Here is a 24,528-nt window from a genome sequence, read left to right as displayed (position 1 = left end):
CTCCTGTAGAGAAGCGCTGTTACATTCATTACCACCTACCCAAAATGAAGTTATTCAGAGCTGGTAGACCAGAAACCGGCAAGGAAGCGATCTCTGTTTGGACACGACGTTTTGTTTCACTGTGCACTAACCCCTCAGCCGAGCAGTTGGTACTGTGACACGTTTCGTGGCCGGTTTTAGTGGGTCAAACTAGTTAAAAAATGGATCTGATAGACAGGAGCACTCATCACCCGCGTGGGAGCTGTGTGGGGAACATGGCATGGGTGCCATGAGGGGTTTAAGAAGCGTATTAGGAAAGTGCTGAAGCGTGGGACCCTCAAGAAGGGACGGCCGAAAGGTGACAGCGCTGGCTCAAGGCAAGGGGGGCTGCAGCTGGGGCGAGCACGGCTCACGCCCGAGGGAGTGGCGGTAGCAGCGGAAGCCCGAGGCTTCCCGGAGCCCCAGGCAGCCCCGCAGTAATCCCGCACCCTCCCGAGGGTGGCCCTGCCTCGGGCGAGCCGGCAGCCCCGACCGGCACCCGGGCGAGCACCGGCGGTGCGGAAAGCTGGAGGAGGACGTGAGGAGGGCGGCAGTGCCGTGGCCAGCGCCGCGGCCGTGTGGCCGCCGGACGAGCCCGGGGGCGGCGGGCAGAGGGAGCCGCGGCCGGCCAGAGTGCCCGGCGCGGGCAGGGGCAGAGGCAGCGGCGCTGCGCCTCGGACTCCGCCTCACCGGCACCGAGCTCCCCTCCCTCCCTCGCTCCCTCCCTCCCTCCTCCAGCGCCAGGCTCGCAGCGGCGGAGCATCTCGGCGGCGGCGGCAGCACCCGCCCTTCCCGGCCGGCCGGCGGCGCGCACCGCCCCCCCGCTCCCGCACGCAGCCCGCCGGCGGCGATCCGGAGCCCTCCGCGCCACCGCACCCCGCCCCGCACGCCCACCGCCGGGAGGATGGGCTGCGGGCGGCGGCGCGGCAGCCCCTGAGCTCCCCGAAGCCGCGGAAACAAAGGGAGCGAGCAGCGGCAGCACCGGGCCGGGGTGGATGCAAGCAACCATGAAAGGCTGGGTCTCCGCCTCCTCCGCTGCTGCCAGAGAGCTGCCGGCTGCCGCTGCTCGGAGGACTACCCTGTGAAGGGGGCGGAGGAGAGGCTGGCTGGGTTCGCCGTGCAAGGGTAGAAGGTGTAAGGGAGAGGCGGAAAGAAAATGTCTTCTTCGGTGGGGCCCCGCGGCCCTCGCCCGCCCACGGTGCCTCCTCCGATGCAGGAGCTGCCCGACCTGAGCCACCTGACAGAGGAGGAGAGGAACATCATCATGGCAGTGATGGACCGGCAGAAAGAGGAGGAAGAAAAAGAAGAGGCCATGCTCAAGTAAGCAGACGCCAGTCATTCATTCATTCGGGCACTCATTCATGCACCGATCGCCGGCTGGCGGAGCGGGCGCTGCCACAGCGGGACCCGGCCGGTGCCCGGGGCTTCGCCCTGCTCGGCGGGGCTGGCGCCGCGGAGCCCCGGTCCCGTTCCGCTCCCGGCCCGTAACTTCCTCCTCCCCCACCCCGGGCAGCTCCTCCCGAGGCAGCACCGTACGGCGGGACGGAGCGGGACGGCGACCCTTCCCCGCCCCGAGGGAGCCGGCGGCCCAGGGCGGGCAGAAACCCCGCCGCGGGGGTGAGGGGCGAGGTGGGATTCCTTTGGGGTCCCCAAAACCCCGCCTCTGCCAGGAGGGGCCGCTGGGTGGGGTTTCCCTCCGTGCGGGAGCCTCCGCGGCTGCCGTGCTGCCCCCGCCTGGCTCGGCCCCCGCTGCCGCCCGCCGCGGGGCTGAGGCGGCTGCCCCCGCCCGGCACACCCCCGGACCCCTCTCGGCCCGCCCGACCCGCCCGCCGCCAGCTCCGGGGCGGGCAGCCGCGGGCAGCGGCGCTCTGTGGGGCAGCAGGGCGTTTGTAATTAGGAAAGAGATGGAATTAGTCGCACTGCTCATTCCAGCGGGCGGGCGGGCGTGCGTGGTGGCGGGACGGCGGGGGAGTGGGTTTATCCCGCTGCCGGCGGCACGGGGAGGGGTGCGGGGAACGCGGGGTGTGGGTGGGTGCCATGTTTGGAAACCAGATCCCCACAGCCTCTTTTGAACCTTTTCCCTCACCCCCTCGTCCCTGCCAAACAGCGCATGTGACCACATTTTCTAGCCTCCTCCGTGTCAGTCGGAGGCTTCAAACGTAACGTTGCTGAATCGCCTACTGCGAGTGATGAGAATAAACAGATTGGAGTCGTGGCCTGTGGAGGAGAATCACGGTTTCTCCTGTTCTGACAGCCCGTCAGGCCTGTTCGCTCTGGGCGGGAGGTGGTGGGAGAGGTGACTGGAACAGTGCAAGCCTCTGACGCCACACAGAGCCTCCGTGCCACAGGAGGTGTATCCTTACCTCACTGTCGCCTGCTTGCGTGCACCTGTGCTGGGAAGGGATGCGCTGAAGGTGTGACGTGATCTGAGTGTTTCTTTTGGCTGCATCGGAAATACCCACTTGAGCCATGCAGGTGCCAGCTCTTCCCCACGGTTTTCTGTGACCGATGGAGACCAAACCGCCGCAGGCTCCTGACTTCGGCCCCGTGCACTGTGCGTGGTGAAGCTGGGACGACGTTTTAGTACATTGTTGTCCCTGTCCCTTCCTATTCGTGCGTGACTCTGAGTATTTACAGGGGCTACTAGAGATCCCTGCAATGGTGGGTAGAGGCCCAGTTGCCAGCGCTGTGCTGGCGAGGAGCTGTCCGGGACTGTGGTGCTTGGATCTCAGTTCAAGACGAGGAGTTCAGATTGCTGTTGCAGTTCACTGTGCTTGGGGTGTGGCTACCCTTGGAGGTGGGGTGATTGGAATGAGAAATGTTCTGTGAAAATTCATTGTGTTAGTCACTGTGGGGAAACGTGAGTGAAGGATCCCTCCTCAGTTTCTATTCATCAGAAGAAAATTAAATAAAGGAGTAGCTCAAAGACTCTAAACTATATGTATCCTTCTGTTCCTTGTCCTCCAGCACAGCTGCTTCTTTACAAATACTTAACTTTTATTCTGTGAAGAAGATTACTGGTTCTGTGATGACGTTGTACAGGAATACTATAAATCTTACAGTAACTGTGAGAATGAACTTCTGTTGGTAGAGATTGTATTTTCATAGCCTATTCTTGTTAACATTGGGTAGAGAATAAATTTTCCTCCTTTTTTTCTCTGCTTTTTTTTTTTTTTCTTTTTTTTTTTTTTCTTTTTCTTTTGCATTGGCATTTCAAAATTCTGGACTGATACTTCATTTTCTGTGAGATTACAGGAATCTTCAGCAGTTTTACTAAATGAGCTTGGGACACTTCAAATATAATATTTAGAAGAGAACAAAAATGGTGCTTTGTGAATTCAATTGGAAATTATTTTGTATTATCTTCAAAGGTTTGTGATGCCCAAATTTAAAAGTTTGTTTCCTTACAAAAGTTCTTTCAAATAATGAGAATAACAGTCTTGGCTCCGAATTGGCCTGAGAAATTATGATTTTAAATAGATTTCTGTCTTTATTTAAAGAGCCAGAAATTAAGGGAAAATACATTAGAAAACTTACAAACCTGTATACTCACTGCAGCTACATTGTTAGTTTGTAAAAATCAGGTCACAGCAAATAGTCTTCTTATGGGTTATGATTCGACTCAGAGAGAGCCACTAGATTTTCTGAGATCATTTGCCTTTTCTGTATGCTGAGCACTTACTTTCTTTTTGGGGTAAGAGTTTGACACACCTTTCCATGGAGTAACTTTTCTAAGACTGGAATTTCAACAAGAATTTACTTCCATAATTTTATAAAGGTTTGTTACAAATATACCGTGGTGCTATCAGATGACACAGCTATATTATAAAAGTCACATAGCGTCACCATCCCTTCCTATTATCTTTGTTTAAAGATTTTCTGATTATACCAATGTCTCAACAAAACTGCCACCAGTTTTCATTAAAACCACCTGGTGGAGAAATGTTTCCATCTGTAACACCCACATGCAAATCTGTAATTTTCCCTGAAAATGAAGCTGAGAATCAGTGCTGCAAACTAGGCTACCTTCAATCCTGGGCTGATCAGAGGCCGGATATGTGCTGTCTCATGAATCATACAGGCTAAAAAGGGTACAGCATTTCTCTCCTGTTCTGGATGTCCTGATAGCAACGAAAGTTTCTAAAACAGTACTTGTAATTTTCCTTTCCAGCACTCCTCATAGCAGAAGACCATAGGAAGAAATATTGGTTAAATGACTCTTCTTCTCATGGTGATCATAAAATTGTGGATTTAGGGGAATTTGAAGTACTTCTGTGAGTAGACTGTATGGATTTCAGGGGAAGTGAAAGCAGTTAGGGTCATTGGTAAAGAGGCTGTGTCCTTCCTCGGCTCTGTACCTCTCTATCTTCCTGATCCCTGTTTCTGACTCTGAGCTAAAAGCCTTCTTGTAAACCCTCTCTGCTAGTTCATGCTGACATCAGCGTACTGCAGCGTGCCAGCCTGCAAACAGGGTGCTGTTACAGGGTGCAGGACTATGGACGCTGAGCTGCTTTCACTGCTTGCACTGGAGAATTACAAATGCATCCTTTGGTTTGAGACCACCTGCTTGTTGCTTTCCAGGATCTTGCTCTATCTGTCATTTTGTTGGCCTGCTGAGTTTCCTGCAGCAGTGTGGGACTAACAGAGCTTGACACCCCCTTAGGATAAAGACATACAAGTTACACTGGCCAGTGTGACTTTCTTTTTCTAGGTACACCTGGTCAGCAGCAGAGACCTTGTCTTCCTCTGACACTCCCGATACCGGATTTCACACTGCTGTGGGTGGTGTTTGTGGAAGGGGAACACTTTGCTATCCTGTGACCTGTTGAATACTTTGGAGTAATGTGTTGAGGAGTTTGGACTTTTGTGAAGGTTCATTTTTTTGCTCCTTTTATGAACAAGTGTACCTTGGCTTGAGGAACACTTTGCCATTACCTGATTGCCTTGAAATTGCCTTCACATCCAAAGGCAGGTTCTGCATTTCTTCTGGAATAGGGGCAGTGTCACTAGGTATTCCTGAGATCATATCCATGCCTTCATTCAGTGAACTGTGGTTCCAGTCTGTTGCATGGCACTGAAGACTCAAATCCACATAACTGCTTTGATGCTTGCCAGGCACTAAATAGAAACTGAAGCCTTGAGTGCAGTCCCACAGTCTGGGAGTAGGAAGCAGGTCCTCCATCTTCTCTTGGAGCTTCAGATCTTTGTTTTTTGTTCCTCTGTGCTGAGAGAGCATCACCTTCCTGTTTGCTACACCTTTGAAACCATCATTGAGAGCAGTCTATTGAGTAGATGGGGCTTTACCATGGTATCGTCAACTCTCATCCACTCTTGTTTCCCTGTTTCACACTGACTTTGTCAGATTTTGTGCATATCTCTGAAGACTATAGTCTCCATCATCTCTTTTAATGGTACTTGGCCTTAGACACCCAAGCTTTTGCTGTTCTTGTATGAGTAAATATTTGCATAGGACAATAGTAAAATGGCCTCCTCTGCAGACTAATTCACATCGGAGGCGTTTTTTCCTGTTTTACTTGGTAGATACTCCTGTAGCTGGAAGGGAAGAGTTTCTGTTGAGTGGCTGATGTCTAGCCTGAAGTCCAGATGTTGCCCAACAGGTGACTGATGTGACTAAAAAATTGTGAAGAAGCATGAGAGGGTAAGTTTTCAAAGAGACTGAAGAGAGAAACAAACTGTCATTAGCAAAAGTGTGTGTGGGGGGAGAATTGAAAGAAAAAATAGTTAAAAACTTTTAAATGTACATTTAAACACTAGGTAGCCTGAGACAACTATATTGCTTGTGGGTATAAGGTGCCTTGAACTGAAAAAAACATAGTTATACACAGCACACTTCAATTGCAGACAATCACAGAGTTATATATATGTGTGTACTTAAGATGAAGTTTGCTTATATGTAGTTGTGTGCCTTATCTCATGGGGCTAAGCAAGTACTTAGTGTAAACTACGGCAGCTGAGAACACAGCTGGTTGATTTCCAATTCTGTTCAAATTTTGACCAGTAATTAGGAGGTGGTTCCTAGTAACCATGGCATTCATTTGCTGGAGCAAACTTAAGTGGGGATAAAAGCTCTTATTAAGCTTCTGATGGGACATAAGGCTGTGAGATTGTTGGCTGAGGTAGAGGCAGTAGTAGGAAAGTTAACTCAGATGTGGGAGACACTTTGTAGTTTTGTTGACTCTAATTGAGTAGCTTCAGTAGAGAGGGTAGCAGGTACGTGAAACCTTCCCATCTTAAAAGATATCTCAAGATTTTTCATGGCAGTTAATAATTAGGGAGAAGTTGATCCTAACACTATTTTGACCACCTAGTATGGTACACAAATGTAGTATAGAATATAATGTTGAATAGAACTTAGGTCTCCAGAATCAGTAGGGATAGTGCAGCTACTCATGTTTCAGGGCTGCCAAATCCTGGTCACTTGCAGTTGGTGAGAATATCTGTTTCGTGGTTTGCAAAGTAACCTCTCTATAATTTCCTTGGGGCACCTGGAAGCTTCTAGCCTGCACTACTGCGTAACTCAAGATTAACCAATTGGCCGCGAGGCTTGTGCTCTCAACCAGTTTTCTGGAGACAATGTCTTTCCTTCTCTCTTTCTAGCCTACCTGGACCACACCTAACATTGTCAGAAAACATAGAATATTGCTCAAAGCACAGTGGCAGCTGCTGCCACCATCATTTTGTATAGCACTTATGGGAAACATAAGGAACTAGGATTTGAAGACCTTCTTAGCCTGTGTGCTGTAAGTCCCCTGATAATAATTGCCCTTCCATAAACAGGAAGGAAGAGGTAGGATCATTCTTCCTCCTTTCTGTTGAAACTGGGCTACTTTGCAGAAATAAAAGTGAGAGTCAGGGGGCCACCTTGAGGAAATCTGTCCTTATCTTTAGGATAAAGGGTCGAAAGCCTATCTTTAATCCCACTGAGAAACAATGGAGGAATTGAGAGTTTTGGGAACTGGTTGTGCATTTGGCACCTGTGGCTAGCACAGGCTTTTCCCATGAGAATTCTTCTTGTGTTTTATAAATAAAGATAAAGTTTGGATGTTATTGGAACAGTGTCCCAGAACTTGGACGGTGCAGGCCTGGCCAATCAGGCCTGGGGGAAGGCTTCTGACTGACCAATCTGGGTGACTTTTGAAAACTCTATATATATGATGAAATCAAAATGATAAAGGTCATTCCTTCTTGCCACTGAGAACTGGTGCTTTCTTTACTCTGCTAGCTGCTCAACAGCGACAGGCACCAAGGAATTAAAGGATAAAATAGATAAACAATACCAAGACTCTCTCCTCTGATTAAGACTCCCTCTAATTAATTCTTTCCTTGGCTGCATGAATCTCACTTTCTCTACAGCGGAGCAGGAAGAATGGAGGCTTCTGCTTGAGAGCCTTGATTTCTTCCTTTGTACCTAGAATTCGGAACCACCATGTTTGAGATCCTGTGGTGTGCTGGGAGTAGAGTGCAAGTTGCTTCTTGTGTGCATGGGTGTTTTAAGGTCCTGGAATCACCCAGACTGTTCAAATACTGCTTTGCACCTTTTCCTGGTAGTGCCAGCTCTCATCCTGACACTTGAATGTACAAATCCATGCTGAAATGATTTTACTTTGTAGAACTGCAGGAGTATGGAAATATTCTAGTACAACCCCCTGCTCAGAGCAGGGCCACCTGCAGCAGGTAGCCCAGGACCATATGCAGGTGGCTTTTGAGTATCTCCAAGGATAGAAACTCCATAACCTCTCTGGACAGTATTCAGCTACCCTCATAGTAAAAAGTGTTTCCTGTCACTCAGACAACAGGGAACCTCTTGTGTTTCAGTTTGTGTCTATTGGTTCTGGTCCAGTCACTGGGCACCTCTGGGAAGAGTTTGGCTCTGTCTTCTTTAGTCCTCTCCACTGGGGATTTGCATGTTAAAATCCTTCTAAGTCTTCTTTCCTCTGGCTGAGCAGTCCCCGCTCTCTTAGCCTTTTGTCATATGATGTGCTCCCATCCCTGATCTGTATTTATGGCTCTTTGCTGCACTGGCTCCAGCATGTCTTTCTTGTACCAAGGAGCCCAGAAGTAGACTTATCATCCAGATGTGGCAGAGAGCAAAGATCACCACTTTTAATATGCTGATGATGCTTTTCCAATGCAGCCCAGGATGGCATTGGCCTTCTTTACTGCAAGCATATGTTGCTGGCTGATGTTCAACTTGGTGTTGACCAGGAATTCTCAGTTGCTTCTCTGCAGAGCTTCTTTTCAGCTGGTTGGTCCCCTGGGATTATACTCCTTTTGCAGGACTTGGCATGTCCTTATGCTGAATGTTTTAAGGCTTACAAGAGAGACTAGTATCTAAACATGTTCTCAAAATGTTCAGGGGAAGGACTGCTTTGGTCATTGCTTCTCACCGCTTTCTGTTTAAGGCCTTTGCTCAGAGAGGAAGAGAGAGATTTGAACAGTGCAAAAACCGTTGTGGCCTTTTGGCCAATGGAAGCATCAGAAAGAATTTAACAACATTTGAAGCCTCAAGTTTTCATCAGTCTGATAGAGCAGGTGTGGCCATAAATGTGTTTTGATAAAGGAGGCAACTTGTGGTAACCTCAGGATTGCAAGGAGTGTTTTCATGCCTTTCAGGGTATTTTAGAGAATTGACAGTGATTTTTTTCGCTAGAAGGGGGACTGTGTAAGGAGACTGAGGAGTTGAAACATATTCACAACTGCACACAGTCACCAGCAAGGCAATTATAAGACAGTCATTGACTGATCTAGTGGGCAGCCATCTCACTGCCGAGGAGGAGCAGGAGACTGTCAGCAGACAATAGCAGATTGATAGGCATTTCTTAAAAGCTACAGAAGAATGGGAGGTGATAGGGGATGATAGTAATAAACATCCCTACCATCTTATAGACACAGGTTTCACATTGGCATATACTGAATTTTTGGAACATCTGAGGTGCAAGCTGTTGTCTAGAGCTCTTTACTGGCCCAGTTTAAGTGGTTTTACTGAAATGCACAGAGCATTGTTTCTGAGCTTGTGTCTTCAAACATGATTCTCCACTTGATACAAGAATCTGCCAGAGCTTCATTACTGGCTTTGTCTGACATTGCGCTAATACTTTCTAACTAAGAAGTCTGTCATTCTTCAAATTCATGGGAATTATCTGTGCCCTACAGAATGGTGAAGACAAAGACTAGGTGAAAGAACATGATCTCTGGGCAGGAACCTCTCAAAGTACAGAATTGTTATAAACCTTACCTTAAAAGGAATTATGCAGAAGCAGTTTCTTAGAGGGGGAGGGTACCATCCCGTTGTTTATTTTTCAGGAAAATAGCAGAGAGAGAATAATATTAAGAGAGATTTGAAATTCTTAGTCTTGTCAATACCCTTTTATTTCTGAAGACTCATATGAAGAATTTTTTGCATCCTTGGGTAGGAAAGCAGCTAATAAAGATGTAGCATGCTTCCTTCATCAGGCAGTTACTAAGCATTTTAAGACTTGAGCTTAATGCCTTAAGAAAAGGCTGTTTAAAAATACTGCTGCCCTTGTATTCAAGCTTGCTGGAATGCAGGCATTATTGAAGGTGGAAAATGACAAAATTGAAATTCTGTTTGGGGTTGCCAGTAGTTAGAGCCAATTATAATTTCTAGCCTGTTTTACCTGCTCCTTCACTCTACCCACTGGTGGCTGCTGCATTTGTCTACTCCCCTGGGCCTATCAGTTTTAATTAATAGATGTTAGCAAGCAATTACATTTTGGGGGAAAAGCTTGCGTGCCTATAGTCTGACTTCAGTTCCTAGCAGGGATAAAATATGTAAAAAAAATCTTATGTCATCAATTACAGACACAGAGTAGTTTCATTCTGCTTTTTCAAAATACTTACATAAATTTACAATTAGTGCAAAGATTTACACCTCACCAGATTTACACTTCTGTATGATTTACCTCAGTCAAATCCAGGTATTAGATCTGTAAGGATGCAGATACCTTATCAGATCTCTGCATCTGTCAAGAATTATGATTGTTTTATCCCTTATTTTATACTTCATAGATATGGTAAAATATTATGCAATGTTTATAGTGTAGCCTAGTTTGGGAATCTAGGCAGTAAATGTTAGTCAGACTTACTTTTGATACGAGTATCAGAAAAGAATACCACTACGAGGTTGATTTAATAATTTTTAGGTAAGACAGTTGATGGGACGGCATTGTAATTCTTTGTACTTAGAACTGAAATAATCATCCTCAAAATCTGATTGCATGACAAATACTTACATCCAGAGAGAGTTTTAAACAAGAAAGTCATGTTCCAAATATATTTTCTGGCACTGTTACAGAGGCAAGAAGAACTAGTTGCAATTTTCAGAATAATGACACACACAAAACCATTCATACACTTGCCACTTTAGAGGCATGAAGAGATGTGGCATGATGAATAGCTGTTTCCAGACAGTTCTAGATTGAATTAGAACACCTATTTAGGTACTAATTTCTGAGGTTTTTTTCACATCAGGTGTGTCTCATTTTCAGTGTCAGGACTTTGTATGCTTTGCCTATGGTAAGTATTGTTCATGCTATTGAGGATAAAGGAATGTGTCTGGCTCTATATGGAGATTTTTCAGATATCTGTAATAAATATCCTTCCTGTATTAAGCCCTCCTGGAATCACTGAAAGTCAGTATATGCCCTGAGAGTTGCTTTTTGATCAGGGGTGAACCTAGCAGATAGAGTTACACTTTTTACTGATGACAGTGGTGGATTTAGCAAATTAACTGTTTGAAATTTTGACGATCTGGGGTGTCACCAAAAAATAATATTCTGTGTATTTTGGACTTTAAATAAACACGAAGTTCTAGTAACTTTCTAGAACAGTTGTTTAAATGCCATGCATCAAAATACAGTTATTTTCTTTGAGATCCTTAATTGACAGCTATTTTTTTTAACTTCATTATATGAAATTTATTAGGGTAATGCTTATGAATGGAACACAGCCCAACCACACTATTTTAATGTAAGTACTATTATTTTGCAGGGAAAAAGGATACTACTCTTCTAGCAAGAAGCAGAGCACTCTGTTTGTTCTGAAAATTGCTAATGGAAGTCTTCACACGCTTGAATGACCTAAGTGTGAAGTGTCTTCTCAAGTGTTTCTCTTGGTTACCAATGCTACATACTCTGAATTGATCAAAGTATTTACGTTTCCAAAACTCTATGTCTTATGCTAGCAGGTCTAATAAAAGATGCTGCATACTTTTCCAATCTTGTTTGGCCTGTGAGCCTAGAGAGCATTAAAAATTTTGTAGCCACTGCTCATAAAGATTTTGTCTGCATTTTTGTAAAATATATATTATTTTTAAAGCCTTTGAATATACTGTGAAGGGTTCAAAACCATATCTATAAACTAGGATTTTGTAATATTTCTATTGATACATCATTCTCTTTCCAGATATTTAGAAAACCTACAGACCTATGCTATACAAACAATCCAAACTTTTCACCATGTACTATTTACATTTCTGGTTATTAATCATATTAAAGATTAAATGTTTAGTAATAGGATTTTTGAATGAAAAGACAATGAAGCAGTTTATGTACAAAAAGGCCAGTTTGGGAACTGGTTGATTGAATATGTTTACTTGTGTTTTGAGCCATGATTTTTAAGTGTAACTGTTTTCTTTGAACAAGTCCATTGGTCTTGGAAAAAGCATCAAGAGTTATGCGAAACTACATGAAATAGCTGTCTGAGCTTTCTTATCTCTTTTTTCTTTGCACAGTTTCTTTGGCACTTGCATGTCCTAAGAAAGCAAAGTATTTTTTCATTTTTATTCATGATTCTCTAGTTTTTAAATTAGTCTTTTGTGTGAAGTTACTTTCAAAGTAAAGTCATTGCACTTTTGCATATTTGTAGTATTAACTTTAGAATAATTTTGACATTTGACATCAGGAGACTAAATTTTGTACTGATTAAATGATATTGCACAGATGTAGATGAAAAAATGTGAAATCTTTAGCAGTAAAGGATGTGAAAAATCTATGATTATTTTAGTTACTTTAAGTGATAAGTCTCCTTGGTATGGTTATTTATTGCAAAAAGTTTGACATTTCATGACAAACTTCAGCAATACGGTTTAATGTTCTGCTGGTCATGTGTTTTTAGCTGTAGATGTAGAACAGGAAGGCAGCTGTTTGAAGGAGCACATGGAGAATGAGCTGAGGCAGTTCGGAAGAAAGGACAGAATTTATGAGGGCTCTAGATCATCCTAGGTTAACTCTATTGATTTTGGCCCAGGATACCTGCAAAGTATCAGGGTAATGGGTTTACACTTTATGGATGAGAATCAAAAGAGGCTTCATATGTGTGTATGTGCTTGTGTCTAAGAATATGGAACCAGGCTGCACAGAAATATGTACAAGTTGCTTTATGGACCTTAATTGCAACATTATGTTGCTTAGCATTGCTGTAAACATGCAGAGTGCATTGGTGAAAGTTGTTCAAGAGCTGAAAATTAGGAACAATTTTCCTTGCAGTCATATCTTAGGGACAGATGACACAATTGCTGCCATGGACCATCAAAACATTGTATTTCTGTGGTTCTGAGTTTCTGCTGAGTTTGATTAACTGTGGTGACTCTCTGCCTTGAACAAGTCTCACTGGAAGCACTTCTGTTAACTGGAGTAAAAGTGAAGTGTTGTTGAGTCTGTTTAAATGGGATATGTCCATATAAGTCTTGTGTTTTGCAGAGTGAAGCACATTTTGCTCAAATGCATTCAGTAATTGTTCAGTTACACCCCAAGCTGTACATAGAAAGGAAACCTAAGAAAAGTGAAACCAAGGCATGGCTACCTACTTTTCTGGGAAAAAAGCACACCCCTCTTTATTTGTAACTGTTCACAAGTGTATCTGTATTTTTTTAATTACTTTGTGTTCTGCAAACCCCTAACTTCCTGCAGTCTTAATAGTCTATTTTGTTTTCCTTTGGTTTCTCCAAAAAGCTGTTTTTCAATATACTCACAGAAAGGAACAGTATTTATTCAAAGATGGAAATTGTAGAATTATATTAATTGATTCTGCTAGTGTATATGTAAAAAGTGTGTAAATTCCTTTGAGACTAAATGCACAGTACATTTTTCTTGTATTTCAGAGCAAAATTAGATATTGATTTTTTAATGAGAAATCTATTCTAAGAATATAGAATCTCACTAATATATTATGATTCTTGTATTTTGTGTTTTTAGATTATTTCATATTGATTGTAGTTTTTAAATTTAAAAGCTCTCACTTTTTAAAGCAAAATATCTCCATAATTTATTTTGCAAGGTTTTTTTTTATTTTTGTACATTACCTTAAAGCCAAAACACCACCCCTTAAAGAGGTATTTTTCAAACAATTATCCACTCATAAAAAACTATCAACACAAGTTGTTAGGACAACTGATCAGTTCAGGGATTCAGCAGGAATTTACAGGTTTGTTCACTATTAACATCCCTTTTTCTGGTGGGGCTGTTTCAAGTTCTAAGCTTGTCTCTGTCTGACCAGGTTGAAGCAGTCCATGTAGAAAAGGAACTGGGGAGTTCTGGTTACATGGCCAGTGAGACAATGCTTTATCTTTCATTCAGCCAAAGTGATCTGATTCTTTCTTTCCTGGTATTTGCTCTGTGTGGCATCAAAAGGAAAAAAGCTGAGATTTCCGTGATGTAAAGTAAAATGATTGATATGAACAATATGAGGAAAGAATCTCGAGGAGAACAGCAGCAACAGGAGTGCTTCTTGTTATGGAGGGGCTTTGCCCTCTTATGTTTTAACAGGGTTTGTAATTTGGGAGTGCTTTCAGCTCTGTCCTTGAAGAATTTATGGTAGTGTGCTTTTTTCTGCCTGCATGTAAGTGTTTGCCATACTTCTCTGAAATCAAGACCTTGGCAGAGTGATTAATGGTTTTTGTCATATTCTGTTGGATTACTGCAATGTATTGTACTGGGATTAGCCTTGAAACTACCTGTTGATCTCATGCTGTGCTTTTTTACTTTTCCCTTTGCTTCCTATAACTTGTATTTCCTCTTAAGACAGAGCTTTCCTTCCTCTGTGCTGGTAGACTAAGACCACAGAAGAAAGTCTTCTTTAAAGTAGAAGAGACAAAAAATTTTCACATGCAGCTTTGGTGAAGAAGACCTAAATTTGAAAGCTTTCTATGAAAGCCAAAGTTTGATGAATTTTCTGTGAGGGCAGCTTGCTAGTTATGTGAAAGTCGCAGAAGTGGAAAGGAAGTAGTCTTCCTGGCAATTTACTTAATGGTGTGAAATACCAGGTGTTAAAATTTGAAGACAGGCACTTGCATGTCTGGAATTCATAAATAAACCAAGAAAATCAATAAGTGACTTTGGCAACTGCCACCCTTTTGACTCCTTTGTCAGAGGCCAAGAACTGAATGAACAAGAAAATTAAAAGTGTTTTCCCTGAAGGAAAAGGAAAAGTACATTTTCCTCCAGGCTAAAGCTGAGGCCACAGAGAGTACAGGAAAGGTTTTATTGCTGTGTGCTCTGCTGGATTCACTGTGGCTGGATGCCGGGTGCCTACCAAAGCTCCTCTGTTGCTCCCCTCCTCAGCTGGGCAGGATACAGAAAATATAATGAAAGGCTCATGGGCCCAGATAAGGGCAAGAAGAGATCACTGAGCACTTACTGTTAATGTGTAAAACAGACTCAACATGGGGAAATTAATTTAACTTACTGCAAATCAGAATCAAAGCAGGATAATGATAAACCCAAATCTTCAAACACCTTTCTCCCACCCTTCCCTTCTTTCTGGGCTCAACTTCACTCCTCATTTTCTCTGTCTTCTCTCTCAGAGCAGCACAGGGATGGGAAATGGGGGCTGGAGTCAGTTTATCACGTAGTCTCTGCCACTTCTTCCTTTTCAGGGGAAAACTCCTCACAGTCTTCCCCTGCTCCAGTGTGGAACAGATCATCTTGAGTGCCATCATGCAGCACGTGTAGGACAGCCAGGGGATCAGGCCCAGCCAGCCTGGATTTAGGAAAGGCAGGTCCTGCATGAACAACAAGAACTCCTTCAATGACCAGGTGACCTGCCTAGTGGATGAGAGAAAGACTGTGGATGTCATCTACCTGGACTTCAGCAAAACCTTTGATACTGACTTCCTCTGGAGAAAATTGCAGCCTGTGGCTTGGACAGGTGCACTCTTAGCCGGGTGGAAACTGGCTGGATGGCCAGACCTAGAGAGTTGTGGTGAATGGAGTCACATCCAGCTGATGGCTGGTCACTAGAGGGGTTCCCCAGGGCTCAGTATTGGGTGCAGTCCTATGTATTGTCTATCTGGATGAGGAGATTTAGTGCACCCTCAGTAAGTTTACAGACAATGCTGAGTTGGGTGGGAGTGTTGATCTGCTGGAGGGCAGGAAGGATATGGACAGGGTGGATCAATGGCCCAGAGCCAAATGTATGACGTTAAAAAGGCCAAGTGCTGGATCCTGCACTTGGGTCACAGCAACCCCAGGCAGTGCTACAGGCTGGGGAAAGAGTGGCTGGAAACCTGCCCAGGGAATAGGACCTGGAGGTGCTGGGCTGCAGTGGATGAACATGGCCAGTGAGCCAGGTGGCCAAGAAGGTGGCATCCTGGCTTCTATCAGCAATAGAGTGGCTAGCAGGACTAGGACAGTGGTCAGCACTGGTGGGGCTGCACCTTGAGTGGTGTGTCCAGTTCTGGGCCCCTCACTGCAGGAAGGACATTGAGGTGCTGTAGTGTCCAGAGAAGGACAACAAGGCTGGTGAAGGGTCTGGAACACAAATCCTGTGAGGAGCAAGGGGTGTTTATGCTGGAGTAAAGGAGCCTTAAGGGTGACTTTATCACTCTCCACAACTCCCTGAAAGGAAGTTACAGCCAGATGGGGGTTGGTCTCTTCTCCCAGGCAACCAGTGATGGGACAAGGAGAAATGGTGTCAAGCTGTACCCGGCGAGGTTCAGGCTGGACATCAGGAAGAATTTCTTCATGGAAAGAGTAGTTAAGCATTGGAGTGAGCTGCCCAGGGAAGTGGTTGAGTCATCGTCCCTGGAAGTGTAAAGAAAAGGACTGGATGTGGCCCTTAGTGCTAGGGTTTAATTGACAGGGTGACATTTGGTGAAAGGTTGGACTCGATCTTGGAGGTATTTTCCAACCTTAATGATTTTATGATTCTATGATTATCACAGCTGCACTAACGCTGTCACTGATGGGCTTGTCCTTGGCAAGTGATGGGTTCATCTTGGAAGGCAGCTGGCATTGGCTCTGTTAGACATGGGGGAGGCTTCGAGGAGCTTCTCACAGGAGTCACTCTCTAGATCCCCAGCTACCAAAACCTTACCAATCAAACCCAGTGCAGTTCCCTAGTTTGTCAGAATCCAGCAGTCTGTGAGAATTTTTATGCTGGGAAGTTGAGCCTTTCTTACTGGGTAGCAAAATATCCTTTGGAGAACTGCATCCCAGGGCTAACAGCATCCTATTTTTATTAGTTCCCAAAATATGTTTTGTTTCATGCTGTAAGCCTGAAAAATACTACTAGAGTTTGTTCTCTAGAAGACAGTTCAAATCATGCCCTGTAGTACTATGGTTCTTCCCAGATGAAATAAAAAGCAGTTTATAAAGTTATAATCTATGAGGCTTTATCTCATACTGAATTTTTCATTAAGGCTTTCAGATTTACTTACCTTCCAGATGTTTAAATCATGGTGGTTACATTGATATATATTACATCTGTATCTTACCTATTACATACAGTGTATCTAGTACATCAGAGTTCAATCTGTAACATTTTAGGACCTTGTGCAGTTTTTCTTTTTTGTCATTCCAGGCATTATAATAATGTTCTTCATAAAACAAAATCTTAGCCAAATCAAGCTCAGTTAAGGAGCCATTGTGAACATATTAAATTGGATTTCTGTTTAAGGTGAGCTTCCTGCAAAATTGTAAGGAAAATGCAGTGTTGTTCAGTGCAAATGTCATTCTCAGTTCATAAAAAGTTGCTAAGAGGACAAACCGCAGTTGGTGTTGAGGGATACAAAGCACTGTCCAGACATGGCAGAGGGTATGTCAGCACTGTCCCTGGAGGTGTGACAGCCCAGAAGCTGTGCTGGTGTCTCCCAGGAGGAGATTTTGTTGTCTAAACACAGGTGTGAGATGGTATTTGAGATATCCAGTGGTACTACTCCTTGATTTTAGGAGGGAGAAATGGGTGGGAAGCTGTTTGCTGTTGTAAATCAGATTTTGCAGCCGTGAGCAGCAGGGAGTGGAGGGAGCCTGGAAGCAGGCAATGGTTTCTGGAGCTGACCAACACAGAGCTCACTTGAGCACGTCCTGGGTATTTCCTCAACTGGAAGTGGTCCCCAGACCCTTCAGGCTTCATTGCTGGACACAGACACCAATGGCAAAGATTTCAGTTCAGTCAATGACTCTGATTGGGTTTTCAGACCTGTGTAGCAGCATGCCACTTTCTTCAGATCCCTCCTGCATAATTTTTGAGATCACTATCTTTCCTTTGGGGACCTTTCATTTCTCAAATAATATTATGGCTGTTGAGGTAAGAGCATATTTCCTTCCACATGAGAAGCAGTATCTTTTGAATGTGAATTATCATTAAATTGCCATCAATGAAACAGAGATATTTTGATAACCTTGTTTTATTTTATTGCATTAAACTTAAGCTTATTGTTAGCTAAGGTATTTTAAATGCCCTCACAAGGTAACCACCAGATTAATGAGAAAAGACTGTAAAATGGTTAGCATTTTGCATTGTGCTAGCAAGGCTATTCACTAGAAAAGCTATGGTTGCTTAGTTGCTGTGGGAGAGGAGAAATGAGGAGAGAGGATGAGAGTGCAGTCTATGGCCTTGTGAGGGACAGCAGGAAAGGGGAAAGGACACAAATAAGTGGGAAACTAGAAGAAAGTACATGTTCCTTAAGGCACAAAAAGTTGGACTCAGAGGGGATTACAGGCAGTGCTGTGGGGATCAGACACAGGAGGAATATATGACAGGGGAGAGATGTTAGGGGAAGGCTGGAATTAGCTGGGATGGGAGTCTGGAAGTAGGCTGTGAGTGATGCAGCTGCCTATTCGTCTAGTACAGAACAAGTGTAAAATAGCACTTTTGCACACTGAGAATTGAGTAATGAAACGTGATGGATCCTCTGGTAGCAGACCTGGGACTTGCTTATTTATGTGTCTGTTTCCCTTTGGGCTTGAACTGGAGATGGTTAAGCACACAAATCAGGAGGAGGTGAACATTTATTTTCAGTGTGATAATAAATAAATTAGAAAGGAACTAGAGAACACAAAGGTTTAGAAATTCTCAGAGTGTAAGCCAGCCTCATGACTGTGAAGAGAAGGGCCTGAGTCATTAGGTTCAGACACTTGGGGCTTGGCAGTGCTGCTTTCACAGATCTCAGCAGGCTCAGGTGGTACAGTGAGAGCATCCGGAAACACAGGGTAGCTTGACTGAAGAAGGAAGTGCACACACTCAGTTCACTCAGTTCAATATTCCCAGAAAATTATAATTCTATAGTATTATCTAACTACTCTTTGGCTGCCCCATACTTTCTCACTGAAAGGTAGATCCATGTAAGAGATCTAGTCTGGCTTAAAAAGAGGATGGTTAAGTCTACTTCTTTGTAGCAGAGGACTTGGAAACCAAGCTCATCCACATCTTAGTTTCTAAACCTGCTGGTAGTAATCCACATTATTATTTTTCAAAGCAATTTGCTATGTTAATTCAGTCTCAGACTTTTGGAGCTTTTGTGGTTTTGAATACTTGGAATTTTGTTTAATCTTTTTACTCAAAAGAAGAATGCTTCCTCTGTTTAGGAAAGAGCCCCTGCTATCACAGGAACTGTATGATGGAGTTTGTAGAAATGCCCTGAACCAGGAGATTACCTTCCTGGCAGAGTAAGCAGAGACAAGTGAGATGAGATTTAAGGAGCACAAGTAGATCAGGTGTAAAGCAGCTCTAAACGTTTTGTTAGTCTCAAGGTTTATAGGCAGGGTGCCATGTCCCCTGCGTCTGTCCAGCCTTGTCATCTCCAGCCTGACATATTGGAGGTTATGTGCATGTACATATTAATCTGTGCAGGCTTGGTGCCTGAGGGAATGGTGTGTGTTTGTGTGTTTTTGTTTTTAATTAAAGGTGGCATCTCTGCTTTTTGGGTAGGTGAAGAATGGAGCTAAAAAGAATTGATTAAATGGATAGAAAAAGGAGTAAAGGATGTTGACATTTGAGGCAAGTACATCTAAAGACTCAGTAGGTGAGGAGAAGGGTGAATAATAGGGGCCAAATAGTTCACTGTACAGTAGAGACCTTAATCAGAATGTTTAACAGTCCCTGCTTTGCTAAATCAGCAGCCACTCTTGGCTGGGAAAACTCACTGGCACTTTTCTGTAGTTTTTCCCCCAGTACCACAGTCCTGTGTGTAGGGATAACTCTTTGGTCCCCAGGGAGTGTGTGGAGGTCTTCTGGTGTGTGTGTGTGGCTGTGCATATGCCTGTCGTAGTAGTTTGGGAGACAGCATTATAAAACTTTGCTCTAGTTTCTAAGAAAAGCCACATAGGTGCATAATCTCATAGGCTGCATAGTATCATGCCCTACATCTGTTTATCCCCCAGACTGGATTGATGTCAGGGATTGTCCTGACCCAGGTGCAGCACCTCACACTTGGTCTTGTTGAGCCTTGTGAAATTCCCACAGGCCCAATTCTCGAGCTTGTCCAGGTCCCTCTGGATGCCATTCCAGCCTTCAACCACACCATTCAGCTTGGTGTCATTTGCCAATGTGATAAGGGGGCACTCGATCCCTTTGTCTGTATCATTAATGAAAGTACTAAATAACATTGGTTCCAACACAGACCCCTGAGGGATACCACTTGTCAATGATATTCATCAGGAGGGTCATCCGTTGCAAGAGCAGGGTGATTAATGATACTAGTCTTCTGGAAAAAAAAAAATTCCTTTAATTTAATTAATGTGAAATACCTAAAAGGTAGCAGCCGTTGATATTGAGTTGCCTAACCACAACTGATAGGCAACAACTGGATTGTGTGCTGGGATCCAGCACTTCTGGAGGGGTTGCTTTAAGACAGTTTAATGATTTATTTCCCACATCTTCAGTACTTTCGGTTGGACTTGGAGGGTAGGGATTTGCCAGAAGTGCTAACAGTGATGGGCTTTTGCTAATTCAGCTGCTTGTTTGCCAGAAATTACAGTCAGGGTATCTGATTTTTTTGCAGAGGTGCGCTGTTCTGCCATGATGCTGGGTATAACTGTAGCTTTAAGACTTCTAGCAATCCTATAACAAGTGCCAGGAACAATTATCAATCACTGTCATCCAGAAAATGTGTTATTGTTCTGGTAGTCTGGTAGTGCTACTCTCAGATTCATACTTCTTGATTTCACTTTAAGAAAGAATGAGCCTGGATGTTAAGTTATTGGACAGAGACTTGAGATACAATTAACCTTTGTGTGCTGCCACTCTGGAGAAGCTGGAGTCTGCCTGTACCTCAGATCTGCTTTTGTTAAAGTGAGATAATGCTTTTCTCTTCCTTTCAGTTGTCTATCTCCTTTCATTAGATTGTTTCTTGTTGTAGTGTCACTCCTTTCATACGAGTTTGGATAATCTCTAGGCTTTGGTACCAAGAATCCATGGTCCCAGTGGAGGTTTCAGGGCTAAGTGCTGCAAGACAAAGCAATAATAATAAAAAGTCCAAATAACTGGCTTTGTTGATGTCTGCAGCTGGGTCTGACTTCACGCTCTGTACCAAAATACAAACAGCATTTGGGGCTCTGTCTGGCCTGCTACCTCCTGGAGAGCGAAACCTTATGCATTGTTCAAGGTGATAATTTCTTAAGCATCAGATACGAATACAAATAATTGTGGCAAAGAAAGATATAAATCTGCTGCACATGATACATGGTACTAGAAACTGCTATTTACAATGGTGGTTTAACAGCAAGTTCAACATTTTGAGCTCGTGAGAAAGGTTCATATTTGCTGCTTTTAAACTCAGATGTTTGATGTTGTTAACTCAGTTACCTAATTCAGTTAGGTAACACATCTTCCACATAGACACAATTCTGTCATTTACCAAAATGTATTGCTCGTAATATCCTTGAATCTCTTCACTTGCATTTTCTGTCCAAAGTCAGCCCTGCATCTCAGCTCTGCACCCAAAGAGGCAAAGATTCCATGGTGTGGATTTGATATGTGGGTTCCCTGCGTGTTGTGAAGTTGAGACTGCATACACATTTGAAACAGCTAGTGACCAGCGTTTTTTCTTGTGTTGAAATTTCATGCTTTGGTGTTTGATGGCAGGGAGTATTGTTCACTGCATGAGCAGGGAGCAAGTTTAACAAAACTCTATTCACATTAAAATACCCTCCACAAGAAGATTATAGAATAACATAATCATTGGGATTGGAAAAGGCCTTTGAGATCATTGAGTCCAGCTTAGCCCAACACTGCCAAGTCCACCACTAAACTGTGTCCCTCAGTCCCATATCTATCACACATCTCTTCAATACCTCTGGGGATGGTGACTCCACCACTTCCCTGGGCAGTCAGTCCCAGTGCTTGACAACCCTTTCCATGAAGACATTGTTCTTGATATCCAATCCAAACCTCCCCCAACACATCTTGAGACCACTTCCTCTTCTCCTATTGCTCGTTACCCAGAAGAAGAGGCTGACCCCCACCTGGCTGCAACCTCTTTTCAAGGAGTTGTAGAGAGCATTAAGGCCCCCTTGAGCCTTCTTTTCTCTAGGCTACACACCCCCAGCTCCCTCAGCTGCTCCTCACAGGACTTGTCCTCCAGGCTCTTCACCAGCTCTGTCACCCTTCTCTGGACTCACTCCCGCTCCTCAATGTCCTTCCTGCCGTGAGGGACCCAGAACTGGACACAGGATTCAATGTGTGGTCTCACCAGTGCCAAGTACAGGAGGACAATCACTGCTAACCCATATATTGCTCCTTGGCCATGTTTGAATTGTTTGAATAATGCAGATTTGCAATATTTATTGCTCTAAAGGTAAATTTTTATTTCTTACGTAATCGTGCAGGCTTGGTCCTACTTGCCATGATATTTTATTTTTCTTTAGTTCATATTTTTAATGTCACTCAAGGCCTTATTTTTAAGAAGTGGAAATATCCACTGATGTTTTGGATGGAAATCCCTACTGTGCTGGTGGACTGATCATAAATTTCCCTTTCGAGGTTCTGCCTTCAGAAAAATGTCATCCAAAAAGCAGTTTTCCCTGCTGGTCAAGGTGGCCGTGTAGTTGTGAAAAAGGAGTACTTTTTTCAGTTCCTCTCTAAGCACATGTTTTTATGGGTTTTTTTGATATAATTTAATTTTTAAGTAATCAAAAATGTTGAGAGTTATTACAAACCTTTTTTGCAGATTTTATATAAACAAATTTAATCAGTATACAGAAAATAAGTGATTTTAATACTTTTTTTAGCCACATAGTATCTGCAGATAACACTATGATAAATAAATGTTTTTCCAGTTTCAAGAAAAGAGATTTAAAAATTCCTGTTGACATCTTCTGTCAATTTTCTCTATTGTTTTAGTTCACTGAAAGCTTGAAACCAAGGCCACACTTCTTCATGAGGCATTTGATATGAAGATCTTTTCTCGTCTTGCTTATAAAAGACAACTAAAATAGTTCTTCAAAAGGATCTTCTGATTTTTTAACATTCTTTTTCTGTAGGTCTTGCTACTTATTGTAAAGCTGTATTAAAGTAATATTCTTGCTAATGTAGAACTCAAATTATATTAGAATGAATAGTTTCTCTACTTTCTAGACCTTATTTGGCCCTTAATTAGACACCATAAACCTTGCTTTAGTGTATAATAAAGTGCATACTCCTGAATACAATTTTCTTTCCACGTACAGCAATTTCAGTCTTCTGTGCCCTGAAGTACAGGAAGCTACTGAAAAATTGGTGGCTGTTTTAGAAGCCATAGGCCCTAATGAGTAGTATGCTTTCAGCAGTTTAACAAGTGGTGCCTTCAAAAATTCCTTTTATCATAGCCAGTGATAATCTTTGTATATGAGATGCATGTTCTGCACATATCAAGGGTTTTTTCTATTTAACCTCAGCAGAGTGGGCATGCTGCAGATTTACAAATATACATTGAGTTTCACAGTGAGTGTATGTATAGATATGTTTATATACTGATGGTATTTTGACAATAATAGCAACTTGTGACTAACTGTCTCATTTTAAAGGTTAAAAAACTTGAGTTCCTCAGAGCTCCTGTAAGAAGCTGTGAAACTGTGTCAGCTTTTTGAAGGGATTACTTAGCGATGTCCAGAGAACTTAATGTTCAGAAGAACAGAAAAATGCATGAAAAAAGTAAGAGAAGCATTAGGCAAAATATTTAATCTGTGAAAAAGATACCATTTTGTGACTCTGGCAATGGACTTTTACAGGACCCAGTGAGTTATCATTGCCTTTAGTCCTTCATTTTTGCCTCCATTTTCAATTTTTGCCGCTCACACTTTCCTTTTCATGCTTGTTCTATTCTGCAGTGAAAATGAACTATTTGGTATATGTTGATAGTTTAGTAAGTGCAGAGATTTCATTAGAAATGTAATACCTACAACATTTAATAATCCTAGAAGCTGATTTTTTTTAAAGCATAATGTGGTGATAGAGCAGAATCTTAGGGGTATAATTATTGATCTCTTTGTTTTGAATGGGCTATGGTGGTATATGTGTAAGTGTGTTTAAAGGCCCAAGTTTGTCTTTTAAAATACATTTTGTAGCAGCTAGCACATGGGTTTTCCTGCAGTGAATAAGATAGCAGAGGTGGGTGTTTTGGTGTATTGGAAATTTGTATGAGGAGCAGGAAAATTGGATTTTGTAATCACTTGTTCCATTACTGTTTGCATACATTTTTACAAGCGTAAGAAGCAGAGATAAGAGTGGATGATGTGGTAGTGAGGGAATGAAGAATGTTATGGAAATGGGAACAGTTTGGGCCTTTTAGTAGCCTCTGTCCAGATTTTTTTTTTTATATTGTGCTATTTTAAGATGAAGATTGTATAAAAGTACATTTCAAGAAGTGCTAGATGGAGTCTTCTGAAAGTTCTTCACAATTTGCTCAATATTTTAGTGTGCTGTTTGTTCAGCAATTCTGCCTGATTTTTAATTCACCACCAAATTTTCCTGTAGGCTGTCATGGAAAATATGCATAGGAGTGTTTGTTTTCTATAAACCCAAAAGGCACAGCGCACAGGGTACTTGCTACTGCTAGTTTCAAGTGAATGTGCTTGAGGTGGAGGCTTGCTTTGTCAATATGTCTTGATAACCCCTGGCTGAGGGAACAGAGAGATGGAGAAACCTCTATGTAAGCATTGTTTAAACATCTTCTAAAGCATTTTTTCTGAATGTATGTGTGTATATATATCTATATATATATAAAAAAAAATCATTTATGAAATATGCATATATATGATTTCTATAGCTAGCAGC

At 43.1% G+C, this 24,528-nt stretch overlaps 1 protein-coding gene across 20 annotated transcripts in view; it reads left to right on the top strand.

Annotated features, from left to right (window-relative positions):
- The first annotated feature begins 839 nt into the window (after positions 1 to 839).
- The window catches only part of RIMS1 (regulating synaptic membrane exocytosis 1), a 314,192-nt gene continuing 290,503 nt past the window's right edge, over positions 840 to 24,528 (top strand). For 7 of the 20 annotated variants that reach the window (XM_085056523.1, XM_085056522.1, XM_085056520.1 and 4 more), the window contains exon 1: positions 842 to 1,338. In XM_085056523.1, coding sequence (XP_084912649.1) covers positions 1,175 to 1,338 — 164 coding nt within the window. In that variant the 5' untranslated portion in view covers positions 842 to 1,174. Of the gene's footprint in view, positions 1,339 to 24,528 lie in introns of all 20 variants that reach the window. The other 13 variants (XM_085056511.1, XM_085056515.1, XM_085056514.1 and 10 more) reach the window with 4 other exon arrangements.

Source organism: Lichenostomus cassidix, chromosome 3, assembly GCF_008360975.1.
Source record: "Lichenostomus cassidix isolate B80296 chromosome 3, HeHo_3.0, whole genome shotgun sequence".
In the NCBI taxonomy this organism is placed as follows: Eukaryota; Metazoa; Chordata; class Aves; order Passeriformes; family Meliphagidae; genus Lichenostomus; species Lichenostomus cassidix.
The sequence above is the reverse complement of the archived record's forward strand: the minus strand, read 5'-3'. Positions and strand labels throughout refer to the sequence as shown.